The 18,209-nt window shown below is 31.7% G+C and overlaps 2 protein-coding genes across 2 annotated transcripts; one reads left to right on the top strand and one right to left on the bottom strand.

Annotated features, from left to right (window-relative positions):
- Positions 1-3,916: 3,916 nt before the first annotated feature.
- Positions 3,917-11,874, bottom strand: LOC110630449 (auxilin-related protein 2). Its single transcript, XM_021777957.2, has 8 exons — positions 10,821-11,874; positions 7,715-9,311; positions 7,496-7,628; positions 7,306-7,403; positions 7,166-7,231; positions 5,957-6,046; positions 4,640-4,816; positions 3,917-4,523 (listed from the first exon to the last, which is right to left on the bottom strand). The coding sequence occupies exons 1-8, from the start codon at positions 11,492-11,494 to the stop codon at positions 4,485-4,487; spliced, it is 2,874 nt and encodes a 957-aa protein (XP_021633649.1). The 5' UTR covers positions 11,495-11,874; the 3' UTR covers positions 3,917-4,484.
- Positions 11,875-15,398: 3,524 nt separating this feature from the next.
- On the top strand, positions 15,399-17,155 carry LOC110630450 (cytochrome b561 and DOMON domain-containing protein At3g07570). Its single transcript, XM_021777958.2, has 4 exons — positions 15,399-15,709; positions 15,801-16,200; positions 16,481-16,764; positions 16,841-17,155. Exons 1-4 carry the CDS (start codon positions 15,524-15,526, stop codon positions 17,069-17,071), a joined length of 1,101 nt encoding a protein of 366 aa, XP_021633650.1. The 5' UTR covers positions 15,399-15,523; the 3' UTR covers positions 17,072-17,155.
- The last annotated feature ends 1,054 nt before the right edge of the window (positions 17,156-18,209 follow it).

Here is an 18,209-nt window from a genome sequence, read left to right as displayed (position 1 = left end):
GGTTTTCTAGGCTAACAAGTCGATAATCAATATCACTCGAGAGGTCTTCCATAGCATCGCTGCAATCTCTCTGTCATCCGTTAGCTCATGACCTCGTAATCCTGGACCCCATTGGCTTTGGCACCTATCTCATAGGGCTCTCATCCAGCTCCCTCTAAAGCATGCCCCTCTGATCCTATTGATGATAGTGAATCGAAGCAGGATAACGATTCTCCTGTCCAGAATGCTTCCCCTCCTCCTGTCGAAGGGGACTTAGTCATCGAGAGTCATCTAACTAAGCCAGTAAAGACTTCCGCTGCTACTGAGGCTGATCCCCTTCATCTGTCGATAAAGGAAAGAAAACCATACAAGTCTCCATTAACCTGTCTTCTGCCCCAATCAATAGCTGCCTAAATTTCTGTGAGATCGCCAACCCCTGTGACCGAGATGCTTTGTAGTAAAACTTTTGGCAGAATACCAAACGTCTCTGATCCTCATTTAAGAAAAGTTTTCTCTCAACAAAAGCTCTAAGAATAAAGTCAGACAAGTCATAATAGTTTAGAACATTTTGGTCTCCAAATGAGCAGTGCCACAGTTGGGCTGCTCAGCTTGCATAAATTTGCATAAGCTTTAGGTTAAATTCATCTGATATATGATCTATAATCAGATTATATTGTTATGAAACAACTTAATAGTTTGATAAGCAATAGAGAGGAAACTGAGTGTTTATGTGGAAAAATAAGGGAAAAAAATGCTATTACTATTGTGTAATTAATTGTTAAATTTGGGTCAGCTCATTTCAAAAGTTAACTCAAAGGGACCTTATGCCCCATGCCCCATATATAAGGCCCCATATATAGGGAGCACATTACTTTTTTCTAAAATCGATGTGGGATTCAACATTAATCACATTGATACGGAGTCTTATTTTGTTCTGTTCACTAAGGTTAATTAAATAAAAGTTATTACATATTAAATATTATTTTTGTATAAATAATTTTAAACTAAGTATATAATTTGATTCATTATGGTTACACAAAAATTCAGTTCGCAACTTGAAATTTTTCGTTATTAATTTTTAAGATGTAAGCTTTATGAAATATTTAATTCTTACTTATGAACATCACTTATAAATATTCTGAATTTTTAGGAGTTAAATAGTTACAATTTATAAAAATTAAGGATATAATTAAGAGTGCATTTTATTATATGAGCATAACTTAATAATCAAATCGAATAGATGAAATTTATTTATTTTGATAAATATAAATTTAATTTAGTTCGATTATTGATTAATAATTTTTTAAAAATTGGGTTTTCAATTATCGGTTTAATTACTATTGGTTTATAATTCAACGGACCAAATTTTTTATTAAGTAATATATTTAATTATTATTTTATTAATAAAATATTATTTTTTATAATCATTATTTTACTAAAATAAGTCATATTTATTATTTTTATAAATAAAAAATTATTATTATATATTTTTATTTGTATAATTAATTAATTGATAATCTAAAAATAATTTTTTATTTTATTTTAATTAGTTCCATTATAATCAATAACCCATTAAACATTTTGGTTTTAATTAAATTCAATTTTATTTTAATTTAATTCAATTCGGTTAATATTTTACGAGTAAATAAAATTTTAATGAGTTAGAAATTCAGTTTGTTAAACCGAATGTTCACGATATAAAAATAAGTATTAAAAATTAATAATGAAAAAGTTGGAATGATATTAGGGGTTTTATATAAAGATTAGGGATGAAATTATGTATTTCATATAAAGTCATATATTTTCATGTCAAATTTGATTTATTAATATAGGAAAATTTTACCTAATCCACAGTGGATTCAAGGACACATTTGTTTTTATCTTGAAAGTGAAAGGTAAACCAAGGCCAGACAAATATTTCCTTATTCATTGGAAATTTTTAAGTGGATCAAGTTCTCTATTAATCTAAAAAACATTAAAACGGTCTCATGTATTTTTCGATAGAAATCCATTTGTTTATATTTTAGAAGTGCTTTTATCTATAGTGGATCAAGTCCAGCTAAATATTTTCTATTTAATAACAAAATGTATAGATAGACTCGGTTTATTATAGATCTAAAAAATATTAAAGTATGTCTCATTTGTTTTTTAGAGATCCATTTATTTGTGCTTTAATAGAAAATATTTACTTGGACCGATTTACCACAAAAGATATAAGTGGATTTCATTTATTTTTTTCATGGAGAAATCACTTGTTTGTATTTTGAAGGTGTCTTGGTTCATAATAAACCGAATTCAAATAAGTATTTTACTATTAACGGATTCTTAGGTGGATTTAATCTACCATGAATCCAAGAGACAATGAAATAGATTTTAGGATACACTTATTTGTATCTTAAAGATGCCTTAGTCTATATTAGTCTGAATCCAAATAAATATTTTTCTGTTAAAAGAGAAATTTTTTGATCGACTCAATTCACCATGATTTCAACATGATTTCAAGAGACATTTAAGGAAATTACATCGCCGTGAAGTCATCCTATATAGCTGTTGATGAGATATTTTTTGCTTTAAATGAATTTGTCGTTAATGACTTAATTTCTAGTTTTAATTGTATGTTTTAGTTTGTTTTGATGATGTACTTGAACCTTTGGAAGAGCTTTTAGACCCCTTTGTAGTAAGCCCTCCGCCCCTCGATAAAATGCGGTATATGCATTGAATAAAAACACTGAACGAGAAGTATAACCCGACAAAAATATTTTCAATCTAATAATTATAAAGTCTACTCCATAATATATTTAGAAAGGGGGAAGAGTAGAGCGCTAAAAATACCAATTATTATTTAGTATTATTACAACAAAAGCTTATGGTTTAATGTCAAGTTTATTTTTTACTTACATTCTCTTAATTGAGTTTCTTATCATATATAATTCAAATTTTTTTAAAGGAGAAAAAAACGTCTCTCTTATTTTTTCATAAAATTTAAATTGGTTTTTTTATAAAAAAAGAAAAAAAAATCCTTTAAATGAATGTATTTTTATAAAATAATAAATTAAAAAAAACAAATATTAATAATATATAGCAGATTAGTTTGGTTTGCACCGGCAGGTTAATTTGGACGTACTGCAGACTCAGCCAGTAGAAACCCACGCAGAACATCTTTGTGATTGGCATTATACATCTTAATTCTCATGTGAGGTTTGGAAAAAAAAAAAAAATTAGGTTGTATTGTATTTGTTGCTTCTTTTTTCTTTATTATTATTATTATTATTTTATGAAATGTAGTGTTATAATTTCATTAAATATATTCATGTTTTCGCTTTTAAGATTCCTGCTTTGTTACATTTTTACTTGATTTTGTTATACATATAAGACTAAAATCATACATTTAGTTTATGAAAAAATTATTAAAATTATTTTTTAAATAATTAGTTTTCCAAAAATCTTGAAACATTAAAGGCTAAAAGGTATAAATAAAATTTATGTATAAAAAATCAGAGATGTTAATAAAATTTTAAAATTCAAAAAAATAAACCTTTATTTTTTAAAAGTAAATCTTTAGCGGTAAATTGTTTTAGAATAGTGATTAACAAAACATTATGAAATGTAATTTTTCATAATTTACTTTTACAATCTCTATATACTATTGTTTTGACATTCAAAACACTAAGTAGCACCATGAAAATTATTATTGAGCAGAACCTATGTCTAGTTCAGTATAATTTGGTTATAAATTTTTAGGAATTAAAGTAATCCGGTAAAAGTTTAAAATCATTCACAAAACGATCAAAACCTCAACTGGTAGTGAACCCAGGGAATGCTTTCCTTTAAGAGTCGGAGGCATGTTACAATTCTGGTGTTTCTCGTCAGAGATAAGCCCTTAAATTTTCCCGAGTGCATAAACTGAATTCTGCAGGCACCCACCAACAAGACTAACTTCAAAAAAATATATATAAATATATTTATGTGTGAAACGTTACAGCTCAGAGTTAACAGCCCAACAATCATACAAAGCCAAATGAAGTCATTTTGATATCAATTAACATATTTGTATCCTCTCAAATATATCATGCCCTACTACCAAAAGTGAAACCAACAAGAGAAAATAATAATAATAATAATAATAATAATAATAATATATAACACTATAGAAAAGAATTAACAAAAAAGATCCCTCCCCCTCCTCCCCAACCCAAAAAATCTAATGCAAATGGGGTATGCAGAACGATACTCTACATGGAGAAGCAATACCAGCTCTCAGGTGCATGTGCTGGATGAACATCACCTTTACAGCCCCCCTGAATTATGAGAGACTACTTCAACCTTCTGGCATCTCAATAGCTACAAACGATAAGTGCCCTGTTTGTGCTTTTATCGGTGATTTGATTGTGAACTACAGCAGATACAAGAAACACATCTGCTGCAGCAGTTGCCCATTGCCACTCCCAATGAACAGTGTAATTGCAAAATTAAAGTAGTTTGGAGCCAAATATCACCACTGGAATTCAAAATAGCTCCTCAGAATTGAACTTGTTCCATGCTTCCTATTTCAACATAAGAAAGCCTAAAATGAGGGAAAGCCAACAAGACAAAACCAGCACTAATCAAATATGATTCCTAGGCTAAAATTCCTTTGTGCCTTCAAGATTGAAAAAATTACCTTCAGCAAGTCAAACACCTTCTCAGCAATATACTTTTGTTGAAGATTGGCACCTTTTTGTTGGACTTTATCAGGATGGATGCATAAAGTTGCCTTCCTATAAACTTTCTTAACAGCAGCTGCAGTAATCAAATCAGTCAACGAAACAGGCTGCCAACCGCATTCAGGCCATAGCACCTGATCATAGTGTAATAAATTTTAGAAGGCAGCTGCTGAAAATATAAAATGTTTAATAAATTACGTACAGCTAATGAGTCAGATTCAGAACTCAAGGAAGAAATTTTGGCAAAAGTGTAGCTTAAAACAATAAAATTGAATTTTGATTATATTTTACATTTCCATATTCTTGTCAACTAACCATTTATATTAGTGACCATCCTCATGAAGTTGAAAGGTTCGCCAGATTGTAGGGGACGCATAATAGTGTATGCATATATAAATAAGATAATCACACGCACAATACAGCATAGAAAACGGACGATAGTGCATGCACATATAAATAAGAGAGCTGCACGCATATGCACATCTTCAAAGAGGTGGAGGAAGAGAATCTAACATACCAAACAGATGCAGGAACATTATGAGCTTAATCCAATGATTAAAGAATAAGCAGACGAGTTCAATATTCTAATTCATATAATTACTCTCTTAACATTTGGTTTTCTTACAACTGCTTATTAGTTAGAAGGCAACTGTTTCAAGCATATATAGCTGGATGAAATAGAAGTTCCAGACTAATGACACTATCTACATTATAAGCATCTTGTAGCTAAATTTTGCGAACACACTAAAGACATTTAAATCAAAGATGCAGCATCTCAGGACTTGCAATAACATGTGTAAAGAATGGGGGTGGAGAAACAAAATTAAGTTCTGGTTCTTTATAGAGAAAGTTTTAAATTGGTATGCCACTTCGAGACTTGGTTTCCCCAAAACACAGCTGTAAACAATTAATAACAACTGCAAAACATACACGCACACACATATATTGTCCATTTCAAAAAGGACATCTCAGTTTAGAATCCAATCAACTTTGGCTAACAGGCTAAGTACTTCATAATAATTTGATTGCACAATCACTTTAAAGCAAATTGTTGACAACAAAGGCAATTAAAGCAAACACAACAAATTCAACTTCAATCCTCCGTGATTCATATCAGAAAGTCAATGCCTGCTTCTCTCAAAACCACGCAGCAGAAATATGGATTTGTATCTTTAAATGATAAAATACAGAATATTGCAAACATTAACAATAATATTCTATAAATTAATACAGTGCAGCAGATGATATAAAATATATAAATAATATGAACGCACATATTGCAGTGTTGACAGCAAAGCCCGTAGATTCCCCTCTTTCCCTGCAGCCCAACGCTTGATCTCAACATCAAGTGTTTCAGCAATCCGCTGAAATTGGCATGGATCAATATCAGCATGATCGTATTAAATAAAATTGAAAAATCAGACTAAGGACATGTCAAAAACCACAGAGAAAATGAAACCACCAACAATATACAACCAAATTAGTTTCTATAGACATGAAAATTTGATTGAATTAAAGAAGACATGCACTGCATCAAAAAATAAAAAACGGTTAGTTTGATAAGTTCTATAGATAAATCAGGGAATAAATGAAGTGCATAGAGAAAGAGCATAATGCTCAGAGGGGGTTCTTTCGCACTACAATTCAAAATGATGTGTGGATGTTATTCCTTTGGCTGCTTTATGGATAATTGGAAGCCAGAAACTGGCTTCTATGCTTCCAAAATTATTGAAGCATGCTGTGGCAGAACCACAACCTTGCAAGAAAACAGGAAAGAAGTAGAATAGGAGAGAGAGTCGAGACGGAAAAAGTAGAGAAATAGAAGAGACGAAGTTTATAAATGTTATTCAATGAATGTATCTGTACATCATATTTGTACTACCATTCTCTTAACAACTTACAACTAATTACTAACCCATCCAACGACAAATTGACAACTCATGCTGACTATTCAATTTGTTAACTACTTATTCAGCTTACTTCACAGCACTTCACAACTCATTAACTTGCTCTCAGCTCTCCCAGTCACTACAAATCACCCTGCAAAAACTGCACAGAAAGTAATAACATACGCTTCATTTTTGGATGATTGGAAATTTCATCCAAGATTACTTTGGTATTGTCATTTTTGTTGATAGCTATTCTTGAGATCTTGTACATATTTAAAGTATATGCTTCCAATGCATATGTCCTTCAAAATATAAATATATTGTTGAAGGAAAAGGCTTCCACCTCAAACCAATAGTGCCCATGTTGATCTCATCATAAATAATCAATTCATATTTTAGGCCTATGAAAAGCTAACCTAAAGATATTAGTACAGACCAACAGTAAGGCCATTCTTAAACTCCAAGTCTCCAACAGCACCTACCTCCCACTCCCAAAAACACATGTATAATAATACAAGTAAATAGAAGGTCCCCTAAACAATTAGAAAAGCAAGAATAGCAGCAATCCAAACAAAGTTTCACCGCTCGACTTACATGTCTCTCTGCTTGTTCCCTCTGAGCTTGAAGGTCACGTTGGTTCTTCTCAGCCAGTGCTTTTGCCTAGATGTTGAATGAATGTGTGAATGTTAAAATCAAGAACAAGGCTAACTTACAAATCAATATAAAAAACATACCGCGCGCTCCTGAGTCCTTTGATGACGTTCCAACCTAGCTCTTCGCCTCTCTTCAGTTTCCCCTTCAACCTCTTGGAAGTCTCCAGATGTTCCAGTAGCTTTTGCAAGCAAAAGTAGTTAAGCCAATGTACAATTGAATAAAGAATTGCTTGATCGTCAATTGTTATTCTGATTAAGCAAATGTAAATACCTCCAAAAATTGAAGATAGATCATCGACAAGGTTTGCAGTTGAAGATGCTTTCTTCATACTAGATGTAGCTCCAACAGATGTCCTTCTGGCAGCTTCAGACCCTCCCTTATTCTGGGAGTCAAGGAAAGGATCCTGCAAAAAACATTAAGCAATTAACTCATTTATACGACAAGGAGGTTGAGGAAAAGCCACAAATATTAATAATCATTGATGCTAACCGTAGAGCTAGCCCTAGGCCTCGGTGCACTGCTTGCTCGAGAACTGAAGAATGATTCAAGGTCATTATCATCCCTCTGTTGATTTGCTCTAGTTGCAGCAGCTGCCCTTTCTCGAGCTTCTGCAGCAGCCCTTTCACGAGCCTCCGCTGCAGCCCTTTCAACAGCAGCTCGTTCAGCCCTCTGTCTAGCATCAGCTTCAGCCCTTGCAACTGCAGCTCTCTCTCTTGCTTCAGCACTTGCCCTTTCTCGTGCTTCTGCAGCAGCCTTTTCTGCTCTTTCTCTCGCCTCTGCTGCTGCCCTTTCACGGGCTTCAGCGTGTGCTCTCTGAACTGCAGCCCTTTCTGCTCTCCCTCGAGCTTCAGCAGCTGCCTTTTCCACAGCAGCTCTTTCAGCTTTTAGGCGTGCTTCAGCAGCTGCTCTTTCTCGCGCCTCTCTGGTAGCCCTCTCTACTGCCTGTCTGGCCTTTTCCCTTTCTCTCTCTATCTCCCTTGCTCGCTCACTCTCTCTCTCAAGCCTCCTCTGTTCTCTTTCTTTCTCCTCTCTTTCCCTCTCTTTCTCAAGTCTCCTCTGTTCTCTCTCTTCCTCCTCCCTTTCCCTTTGTTGCCTCTCACGTTCCAATCTTTCTTGCCTTTCTTTTAATTCTCTCTGTTGAGCTTCTTGCACATCTTTATCTAGTTGACCAGTTTCTCTACTTCTAGCAGCCTTAAGATACTCCCTTTCTCTCATTTGCCTGATTTTGGCTTCTGCTTTATCCATGGCCTCCTTCACAGCAGAAGATGCATTTGCATCAACATCTTCTCCATAAAGAGCATCAGCATGTTCACTAAAATTGCTCTGGGTTCTACCCATTGCAAAATCTTCAAGTTCATCTATTTGAGATGCCACTGAGCTCCCTGCTGCACGGGGGTATGTAGTGGAATTTTCATTAACCTTCTTTCTCGAGTATGCTGAAGAAAAAGAACCTCTCTCTGACTTTGAAATCCGAGGTGGTCTAGGCCGTGGGGGTCTTGAAGGGGGTGGAGCACTTGTGGGTTGAGTAAAAAGAGGAACTTCAGACACAGTAAGCCACACATCATCAAGTGATTCAGAAATATCTTCAGATCTTCGAGATGAATTTGCCTCATTAGAACTCGTATTCACATATGAAGGAGATGAGACATCCTGACCAACAGGAGGCATATCAAACAAGGTTTCATGCGATTCCTGGAAATCATCATTGGGCATCTTCTTCTTTGACTGGCTTTCAGCTTCATCCACAGGATATTTGTCAACTGGCTCCTTACTAGCAGCTGAATAAGTGCCACCCATGCTCGGTCCAGTTCTTAACGGGCTCCCATCTTTTCCTCTCCTTCCAAGATTATCAAAGGAGTCCATATCATCAAACATTCCTGTATTAACAGATGAATTGTCAAACTTTGTGCTTCCAGAGGTACTGAATTTACTAATTTCTTCCAATGGGTCTACATACAACCCAGACGATGAAGCTGCAGGGGTTGAAGCTGACTCTAAAACTACAAAAGGGTCTTCCATCATACTGGAGGCAGTCCTGGTCGAATCTGCAGATTGTTTCTGGGACCGACTAGACTCTGAAGTTGACCTGCATAAAGCAGTAAAGATCAACTAGCATGTTTCATGGACAAAAGGCACAAGCAAACAAGTCTGATCAATCAACAAATCCAACAGAATAACAGCCTTGTGCATAAAGTTTTCTTTACTAAACATAACTAACAAACCACATAATGGGTACTAAGTTTTTTTTCCTGAAACAGAGCTATAGCTAGAATTTTTAGCTTTTCAAAAAGAACTTGCATTTATTTTTTATATATAAAAAAGGAAAGGAATAGTACATAAAAGAAAAACAAAATCACAGTTTCCAAAAATTTATTTATACAAACAGAATACCAAGAACAAAAAAAGAGAAAAAAATACTGCACATTAGCATTTAGCAACTGCCAGAAAACAAAAAGCTATAACTTTGGGCACGTCAAACATCAAATAATAATTTCTTAGATTAAAAATAAAAATTAACTGTGAAAAATAAGTATCCTGAAATATTTGGATTCTTTGAGTCCACCATCATATCATTAATCCAAAAGAGAAAGGGAATGCAATAAATGCTAAAACTAAAGTTCAAGCTCATATTTTTTAGCTTCAGCATGCTATTAACATTGTCACATATTAGTTACACATCACATGTGAACTATATATACAACCAATTGTAGTTCAATTCTACAGATGCTACTCCTACTGTAGACAAACTGTCACTTCTATTCTTTTCCCCTTTTCTTTATCATTCTGGACTAAAATGTTTGACCAAATTTTCAAAGCTATGCCAACTAACATTAAGCTCTAGAGGGAAACTTATAAATGAAACAATAGAAAGATGGATTCAGGATAGCAAGCAACTTCCCTTTTAAATGGTGTAAGCATTATATCAATTCATTATGTTAACCTGATAAAAACCCTGTTACTTCACAATTTATTCTACCATATACAGAAGGAAGAAAACTTTCATAGCTCTAAGTATTATTATTTTTATAGAGCTAGGACAGTCAAGATTTGAACCGTGTCTTTATCAAAGACCCATGGTAGTCAAGATTTGAACCATATCTTCATCCAAAATCAATGGTTGCTTCAAAAAGAACATGTTACTCGCATAATCATAAATTTGTGCAACTTATAAAATCAAAATTCAAACACTGGTAAGTATAAAATTTTTAAAAACTTCTATCAAAACTTACTAATAAGAAAAAATGTTATACAAATCTAAAACGCAAGTAAAACTACAAAACCCAAGTTTGACAGATGCAACTGGAATACTTAGCCGGAAATTACATGCAAATGATTCCAATCGATCAACATGTATCTCCTGTTACAAAAACTTATTTCATATGTATAACAAAAATATCAACATAATGTCATATATCAATACAACAAAAATAAAAATTATTTGATCGTAGCATAACTAACCAACGTATAAAGTGTTACAGAAAACGTTAATCCTTCTCAATGCGCAAATATAAGAATTCAGTAATCGAGCAAAACCACTTGCTTTGCAAAACCAACAACAGCAACGAAAACTACTACTAAAATAAAATTCAAATACCTGGGAATACTAGGGGTGCTACTGCGACCAAAACCAGGAAGCAAATCATCAAAAGCAACTGAATCCTTGTCCGCTTTGGCAGTCTCTCTCCTGGATTCAGTCCCTTTTTTACCTAAATTCCCCAACAGATCATCAAATGGCGAGCTGTTGTTTTGCGCCCTACGATTGGGGGAAGAAGCAGTGCCGATCGAAGCAAACATATCATCAAACTTAGCCGGTTGCGAACCCACCGACGAACTCTTGAGGCCTGGCAATCCATCGAAAATATCATCATCATAAACTGGCTTATCAAAAACAGGAATAGACCCGTATTTCGCATTCTGGTCCTTGAAAATGGAATCATAATCAAATGCAGAAGAAGAAGAAGACTTATTTCCTCCACCAGTACCGCCGCCACGCGATTCCGTATACATAGGCGAGCCACCAAAGACATCGTTGAACAAGAGACCATCACTGGGGCTGTGATCGTGATCGTAATCATCAAAAACAGGAGCAGATTTGTTTGAGGAGTAAGACGATCGGGAGTGAGAAGAAGCACCGGATCCGAGACCGTAATTGACAGAGGAGAAATTGTTACTGTTGGTGTTGGTATTACGGGAGGGAGCCATGGGGGCGGATTTACCCTGGGGTTTGACGCCAAAGTCCCCGGCCAAGAGACCATGAAACTCATCCATAGATTTGAAATAAGCGGCTGTGGATCTGATCGGCCAGGCGAGTGAATGGTGGTGATTTCGGAAACGAAAATTTCTTAGATCTAACAGAGGAAATTGCCAAAAGATAAAGGAAATCGGAGGATGTGGGTAAAAAAGAGAAACAAAATTTAAGGGTGACTATTGAATTATCGAATAATCAAGGGAAAACCAAAAAATATTTACTAACACTAATGGAAGAAAATGAAATTTTCTTTTTTATTTTTGTTTTCCCTTTGTGAAAGTGGAGAAGAAGAAGAAGAGAGGATCAAATCGTAATTAATTAAGTCTTCGCAGCTGCAGCTTCTTGTTCTTCGTCCCAAGTCTTTCTCTCTCTCTCTCTCTCTCAATTTGTTTTTTAATGCTTCCTAGTTTTTGTTTTGTTTTTGTATATTTTGGGTTTTGTTTTTTTACCGTTAAAGCCCCGCCAGATTATGATAATTTTGTTTGGACATATGCATTTTGAAATTATTAACAATTTTACCCTTCAAATGAAATTAAAAAATATTGCATCTTCTACTCTTGTCCGAAAAGAGGAAAGAAGGATAGAAGAAAGAGACTGAGCTACGAGTTCAATGATTAAAAGCCTACTTAAAGAATAAAACATATAAAATCATTAAGCATGTGGATGCAACATGTACGTAGCGTTTTATAATTTTTAGAATCTATGAATTATTTAAAATTTGTAAGTATTTAAATTTTTAAATAATTATATATTTAATTAAAATAGTAGTAACTGATTGATAAATAAATAATTTAGAAATATATTTTTTATTAAAATATACACTAAATAAATTTTTTGATGAATTTTTAAAATTAAATGAAGACAATAAATATTAATTTATTTAGTTAAATTAATTTATAGGTATAAAAATAAAAATTTAATTTGCCAACTTATTTTTTTATATTATGTTAGAAAAAATTGTTTATACACAAACGTGGTAACTTATTTTATAATTTATAAATTAGTTTGATTGGCTTATTGACTATGAATGATAGATTTTTCTAATTAATTATAATTTAAAAATAAAAATTTTAAAAACGACTTCTAAAATTGAGTCAACTTAATAATAGTTTTTTTTTACCAATACGTAGATTTTATTAGATCAGAATAAACAGGCTCAAAGCCTGAATACATGATGATTAGGAGAGACTTCTAAGCCCAATACATATATAAAATAAAACTAAAAAAGCCCAAAATAAATGAAGCCCTAAAAATTCATAGAGTAGAAGTGACCCGGTGAGATTCAAGGAAGACCCGCTTCATCCCAGACACCCTCTGGAAGCTTCGACTACCCGATGATGAAGTGCCACCCAGGCTGAAAAAATATTCCATTCTACCGCAGCTCTTTCCAGCCATAAACACATACTGAAGCTCAACAGGGAAGAAAGACAAAACAAATCTTCAACCGTCCCAACTACTAAAGAAGAGCAGTTTATTCAAGAGCAGTACAAAAAATCAATGATAAAGTTTAGGAAGATTTATTTTATAATTTACGGGCAAGTCACTCGTTTTTAAAAAATTTATTAAAATAATTTTTTTTTATAAACAAAATAATTTTTTATTTATTTTTATTATTAAAAATATAATAAAAAACTGAATTATTTCTCATTTTTTCTTCAATTTTTCTTTAGCCTTATTTTTTTTTAGGAGGAAATATTTTTTTTTCCCTTTTAGAAAGGAGAAGAAGAAAAATGAAAAAAGAAGGAGAAAATATTATTTTATTGATAAAAAAATATATTTTTATATATTTAAAAAAAATAAAAAAATTTTAATAAATTTTTAAAAATATAGAGATTTCCTTGTTAATAATAACAATACTTAAACCCTAAATATAAAATTTTATTTAAGAATATAATTAAATTTAATTTTTTTTTTCATTTTACATTGATTTTTAATAAAAAAAATGATATTTTATTAAAAATAAAGATATTTTAATAAATTTTTAAAAATATAAGAATTGATTTATTAATAATAATAATACTTAATAGCTACTTAGTAAATCTCTCTAAAATTTATTAGAATTCACGTAAAATTTAAATTAAAAAAAATTAAAAAATAAAATTCATTTTTTAAATGTCTTATGGTTTTATTAATACCCAAAGCCAATCTGGATATTATTGTGTCACCCTAAATTGAGGAGGATAATGACATTATAGCTATAATTAAACTCTATCGCTTGGATTCTAATTGATAGGTTCCTTTTACGTGCATTTGTATAATTATATAATTTTAATAGATTCCGGGTTTATTGCTTACAGCGCAAATGAGTTGAGTGGAATTAAATTTTAAAAAAGTTTAAATTTAATTCGTTAATTTTTATTCATTGAATTAGAGTTAAACTTAACTTTTTATTTATTTTAAATTCAAAATATTAATAAAACTAAACGTATTTTATTTAGTAAATAAATTAAAATAATCAATTTTTTATGAAGTTAATTATGAAAATTATATTTAAATTGTTAGGATGAACTGTTTAATTAAGAGTAGATTACATAATCATAGAGATTTACATAATTAACAGATCTGATATATATTATTTTTTGTACAGACTTATCTTATTTTTTTATAATAAGGTTGTTTCATTTTTCTCCCCTAATTTTGTATTGTAAATATATCTATATATAACCTTATTTCCGGAAAAAAATAAATAACAACCGAATCATTCATAGATTTCATCGTTCAACATGATATCTAGAGCCATTATAATCCTTATTGAATTACTTCCCAAATGTTATATCTTGAAACCACCACCATCATATCTTTAATTAAATAAATGTAATGTGAACTAATCTATAAACAATTGAGCTTTCGAGTTTTAAAAAAGTAAATTTCTACGAGTTTTAATAGCGTAATTGAAATGATGAAATTAAATTTTAAAAGAATCAAACTTAGTCTTTTTAACTCATAAAAATTTATAAAAGCTCGAGATAATATTAAAAATTAAATTTAATTCTCTTATAATATAAATTCAATTTAATTATGAATTTACTCGGTAAGTTAATTCAATGAGCCATCTCACAAGTCGATCCATAAATTTAAAATCAAGTGTAATGAACTGAATATTATTAAGTTTAAACTCAACTTATTTACTAAATAATTTTAAAAATTAAACTTAAATTCTGATTGTTTTATTAAATTTTTATAAGCCGAATTTAAAATGATTAGTAAATAATTTAATTCATTTATACCTAATTCATAATATTATTAACACTTCTTCACGACACCAACTGCTATAAGGTCGACTTTATTAAATTATTTTATGAATTTTGAAAAATCACAACGCCAACCACCAATGATTAATTTGTTGGATTTTTTTTATTATTTCAGTTCTAAAATTACAACCCATATGATAATTTTGTCACTTTCAACTAATTAATTAAATATAAAAGCCACCATCTTCTCAATAATTTATTTTTATTTTATTCTGTAATTCCATTGGTTAGGGATCTATCATCTAAGTGAATCTGCATCTTTTGAATAAGTTATTTTATGTATATTAAAATTCTACAGAAATGTCTCAAAATTAAATCACTATTAAATAGGATTTCTAATTTTCTTTTGTAAAAAAATTATAAACTTTATCTATGCAGAATAACAATTTCTTTTTCTTTTTCTTTTTTAAAAAAATCTCTAAACAAATAGACACTGAATTTAAAATACAAACTTAGAATTTAAAATGCTCACTATCAGAATAAATTATAAATTATTTCTTTGTAGCAGCTAACTTATTTTATACTACTAATTTTTAAAACTTATCAATTTCATGATTAGTTTGCTGTCACCTTTTTTTTTTTTTTTCCTTTCTTTATTCAGAACTAACTTACATCAACAGGTCATGATCACTGCAACAACTTTCATTTTATAAAGTAAGAAAAAAAAAAAAGGGCCAATTCAAGTTCAACTGCTTCATTATAATTTCTTTGCAGATGATCAACCACTACTTTCTCCTTTAATATCACTTCACCAAACCCAATAAACCCAAGAGATCAAAGAATTGCCACGAAGATATTATGAAGGCTTGTTCCATTTCCATGGAGTTCTTCTTCTTCTTCACCATTATCTCTTCTTTATCAATCCTGGTAAACTCACAGACTGATTCTTGCAGCGCGAATTTGAACCTCAATCGACAGCTTCCCTTCGATATATCAGCTCTCCATTGCGCCTCTGTGTGGAATTCTCACAATTACATCCTTCGAGTAAGTTCTTAATTTTCTCCAAGCAATTTTTAAAAACCATTTAGATTGGGCAATTCTTGTGTTTGATAGAGTAACGAAAATTGTTTTGCAGTACGTGCAAACATCTCAGAGTCTGTGGAGCTTCGTCCTCTCAGCACCAGAAGCAAATTCTTACGTGGGGATAGGATTCTCAAACAGCGGTTCAATGGTCGGATCGAGCGCAATCGTCGGTTGGATATCGCCGACGGATGGTACAGCGGTGATCAAACAGTACTTTTTACAAGAGCGAACTCCAACTCAAGTATTACCCGACTCAGGCAACCTGAATATTACATATTCCATGATCACATCTCAATCGTCACGTTTGTACTTAGCTTTCCAGTTAAGCACCGATCAGCCGTCTTCCCGGTTGATTTACTCCCTCGGACCTATTGGTACGCTGCCGTCGGCGCCGGGTTACCAGTTGACGGAGCACCGGGATAAGGTTTCCACGGTTTTGAATTACGTTACAGGTAAGCATTAGGTATAATTTTTCATTTTTATTAAATATTCAACGGAGTGCTCCTTTATTTGTGGATTATATAATATGTAGTAACGACCATGAACTAAGCATACACATTATTTTTTCTACACATTATTAGTTTAATCAGCCGTTGATCAGCGGACCTCTAAAACGCGTTGCTTGTTAAGATGCACAATCTATATTCTATACTATATATAATTATATATTGCTGAATAAATTTATTTTTTATATTCATTTTAAACATTTGTTTGAAATCCGAAATGAAACAGGTGAGACGGCCAACGAGAATCCTCATAGAGGACTAAGAAAGAGCCATGGAGTACTGAACATGATTGGCTGGGGAATTATGATGATAATAGGAGCAATAGTTGCTCGATACTGCAAGCAATGGGATCCTATTTGGTTCTATCTTCACATTGGCATTCAATCCTTGGGATTTCTTCTGGGCATAGCAGGAATCATTTGTGGATTTCTCCTTGAAGATCGTCTCAGTGTTGATGTTTCTACTCATAAAGGCCTTGGGATTTTCATTCTTGTTCTCGGATCCCTCCAGGTTTGCAATCCTCTGAGTTTGAAACTTATTGATTTACTTATAAATTTTAATTGTTTTATTATACGCATGAATATAGGTGATGGCATTTTTGGCTCGACCAGACAAGTTATCAAAGGCACGAAAGTACTGGAATTGGTATCATTATAGTGTGGGGAGGACATTGATGGTGTTTGCAATAGCAAATGTGTTCTACGGAATTCATCTAGGAAATGAGGGAAGTGGATGGAATGCTGGCTATGGGATTGTTCTTGGTATATTGTTTGTAATTGCTTTGATTTTAGAAATAAGGGTGTGGATGTCCAAATAATTTTCTTAATTTAAATTCCTTCAGTATTTTTAATTTAGTTATGTACTGTTTTAATTTTATTTTTTATTATTGCTATTGAGGATCTGTGGATTTTTTTTTTATTTCATTTTTTAAAATTAATTAATCCTTGTATTATAGTGAAATTAATTATTTACTCCTCATGTTTTAGAAACAAGTTAGTTAATTTTTCAAGTTTTTGATTCCATTATACATTATAAATATAAATATTTTTTAGTATTCCACAACTTTTTATCATTATAAATATTTTAACCTATTAGATTTTAGTATTACTAATATTTTTTTTCTCATTAATCCTCTTCAATTTGTTAAATCGATAAAAATTGTACAAATTCTAAGAACAAAGAAAGAGAAGTATGTATATATATAAGGGCACTCTTAAACATGTAACTAGGGCTCAATAGATGCAAGTAATAAAGCAACAAAGTAAAATACCTAAACATCCTATTGAGTTTATACATAAATAAAAGTAAATAAATAAGAAATGCTGTGATATTATTATAATAGTTTTTACATCCTCTCGAGTTGGATCTGGGAGGGATATTAGGTGCAATTTGGAGAGAAATTATTAATGTAGATCGACAGAGAAAGGTTTTATAATGATGTCGGTTAGCTGAAGTAAAGAGTCGATATGGGAAGGTAAAATGAATCTTTTTTGTAGCTGATCTTGTAGAATGTGATCGTTAATATTAATATATTTTGTTCTCTCATGAAAGATAGGATTGACAGCGATGGATAAAGCAACGTTATTATCACACTTTAGATCAATAGGTAATTAAGGGGAAACCTACAAATTTATTAGTACATATGAAATTCAAAATAATTCACAAATAACAGAAATCATAGCTCGATTTTCAGTTTCTACTAAGATTTAGAAACTATGGATTGTTTCTTTTTTTTTTCTCCAAAAAATTAAGGCTCATCTAAAAATTATACACAAATTAGCAAGAGATTTTCTAGAAAAAAACAGGATGTCCGGTCTTAATCATAAAAAACAATAAATTTAAGATCATAGGAATTCAACTGACACCGATTAATAGATGTAAAATTCAGCAATTATAAATATAATGGATCTATTGAATTGTATTTTTTAACAGTAATATTCTGTAAAATCTCACTC

Source organism: Manihot esculenta, chromosome 13 (assembly GCF_001659605.2).
Source record: "Manihot esculenta cultivar AM560-2 chromosome 13, M.esculenta_v8, whole genome shotgun sequence".
NCBI classification, from domain to species: domain Eukaryota; kingdom Viridiplantae; phylum Streptophyta; class Magnoliopsida; order Malpighiales; family Euphorbiaceae; genus Manihot; species Manihot esculenta.
The sequence above is the reverse complement of the archived record's forward strand: the minus strand, read 5'-3'. Positions and strand labels throughout refer to the sequence as shown.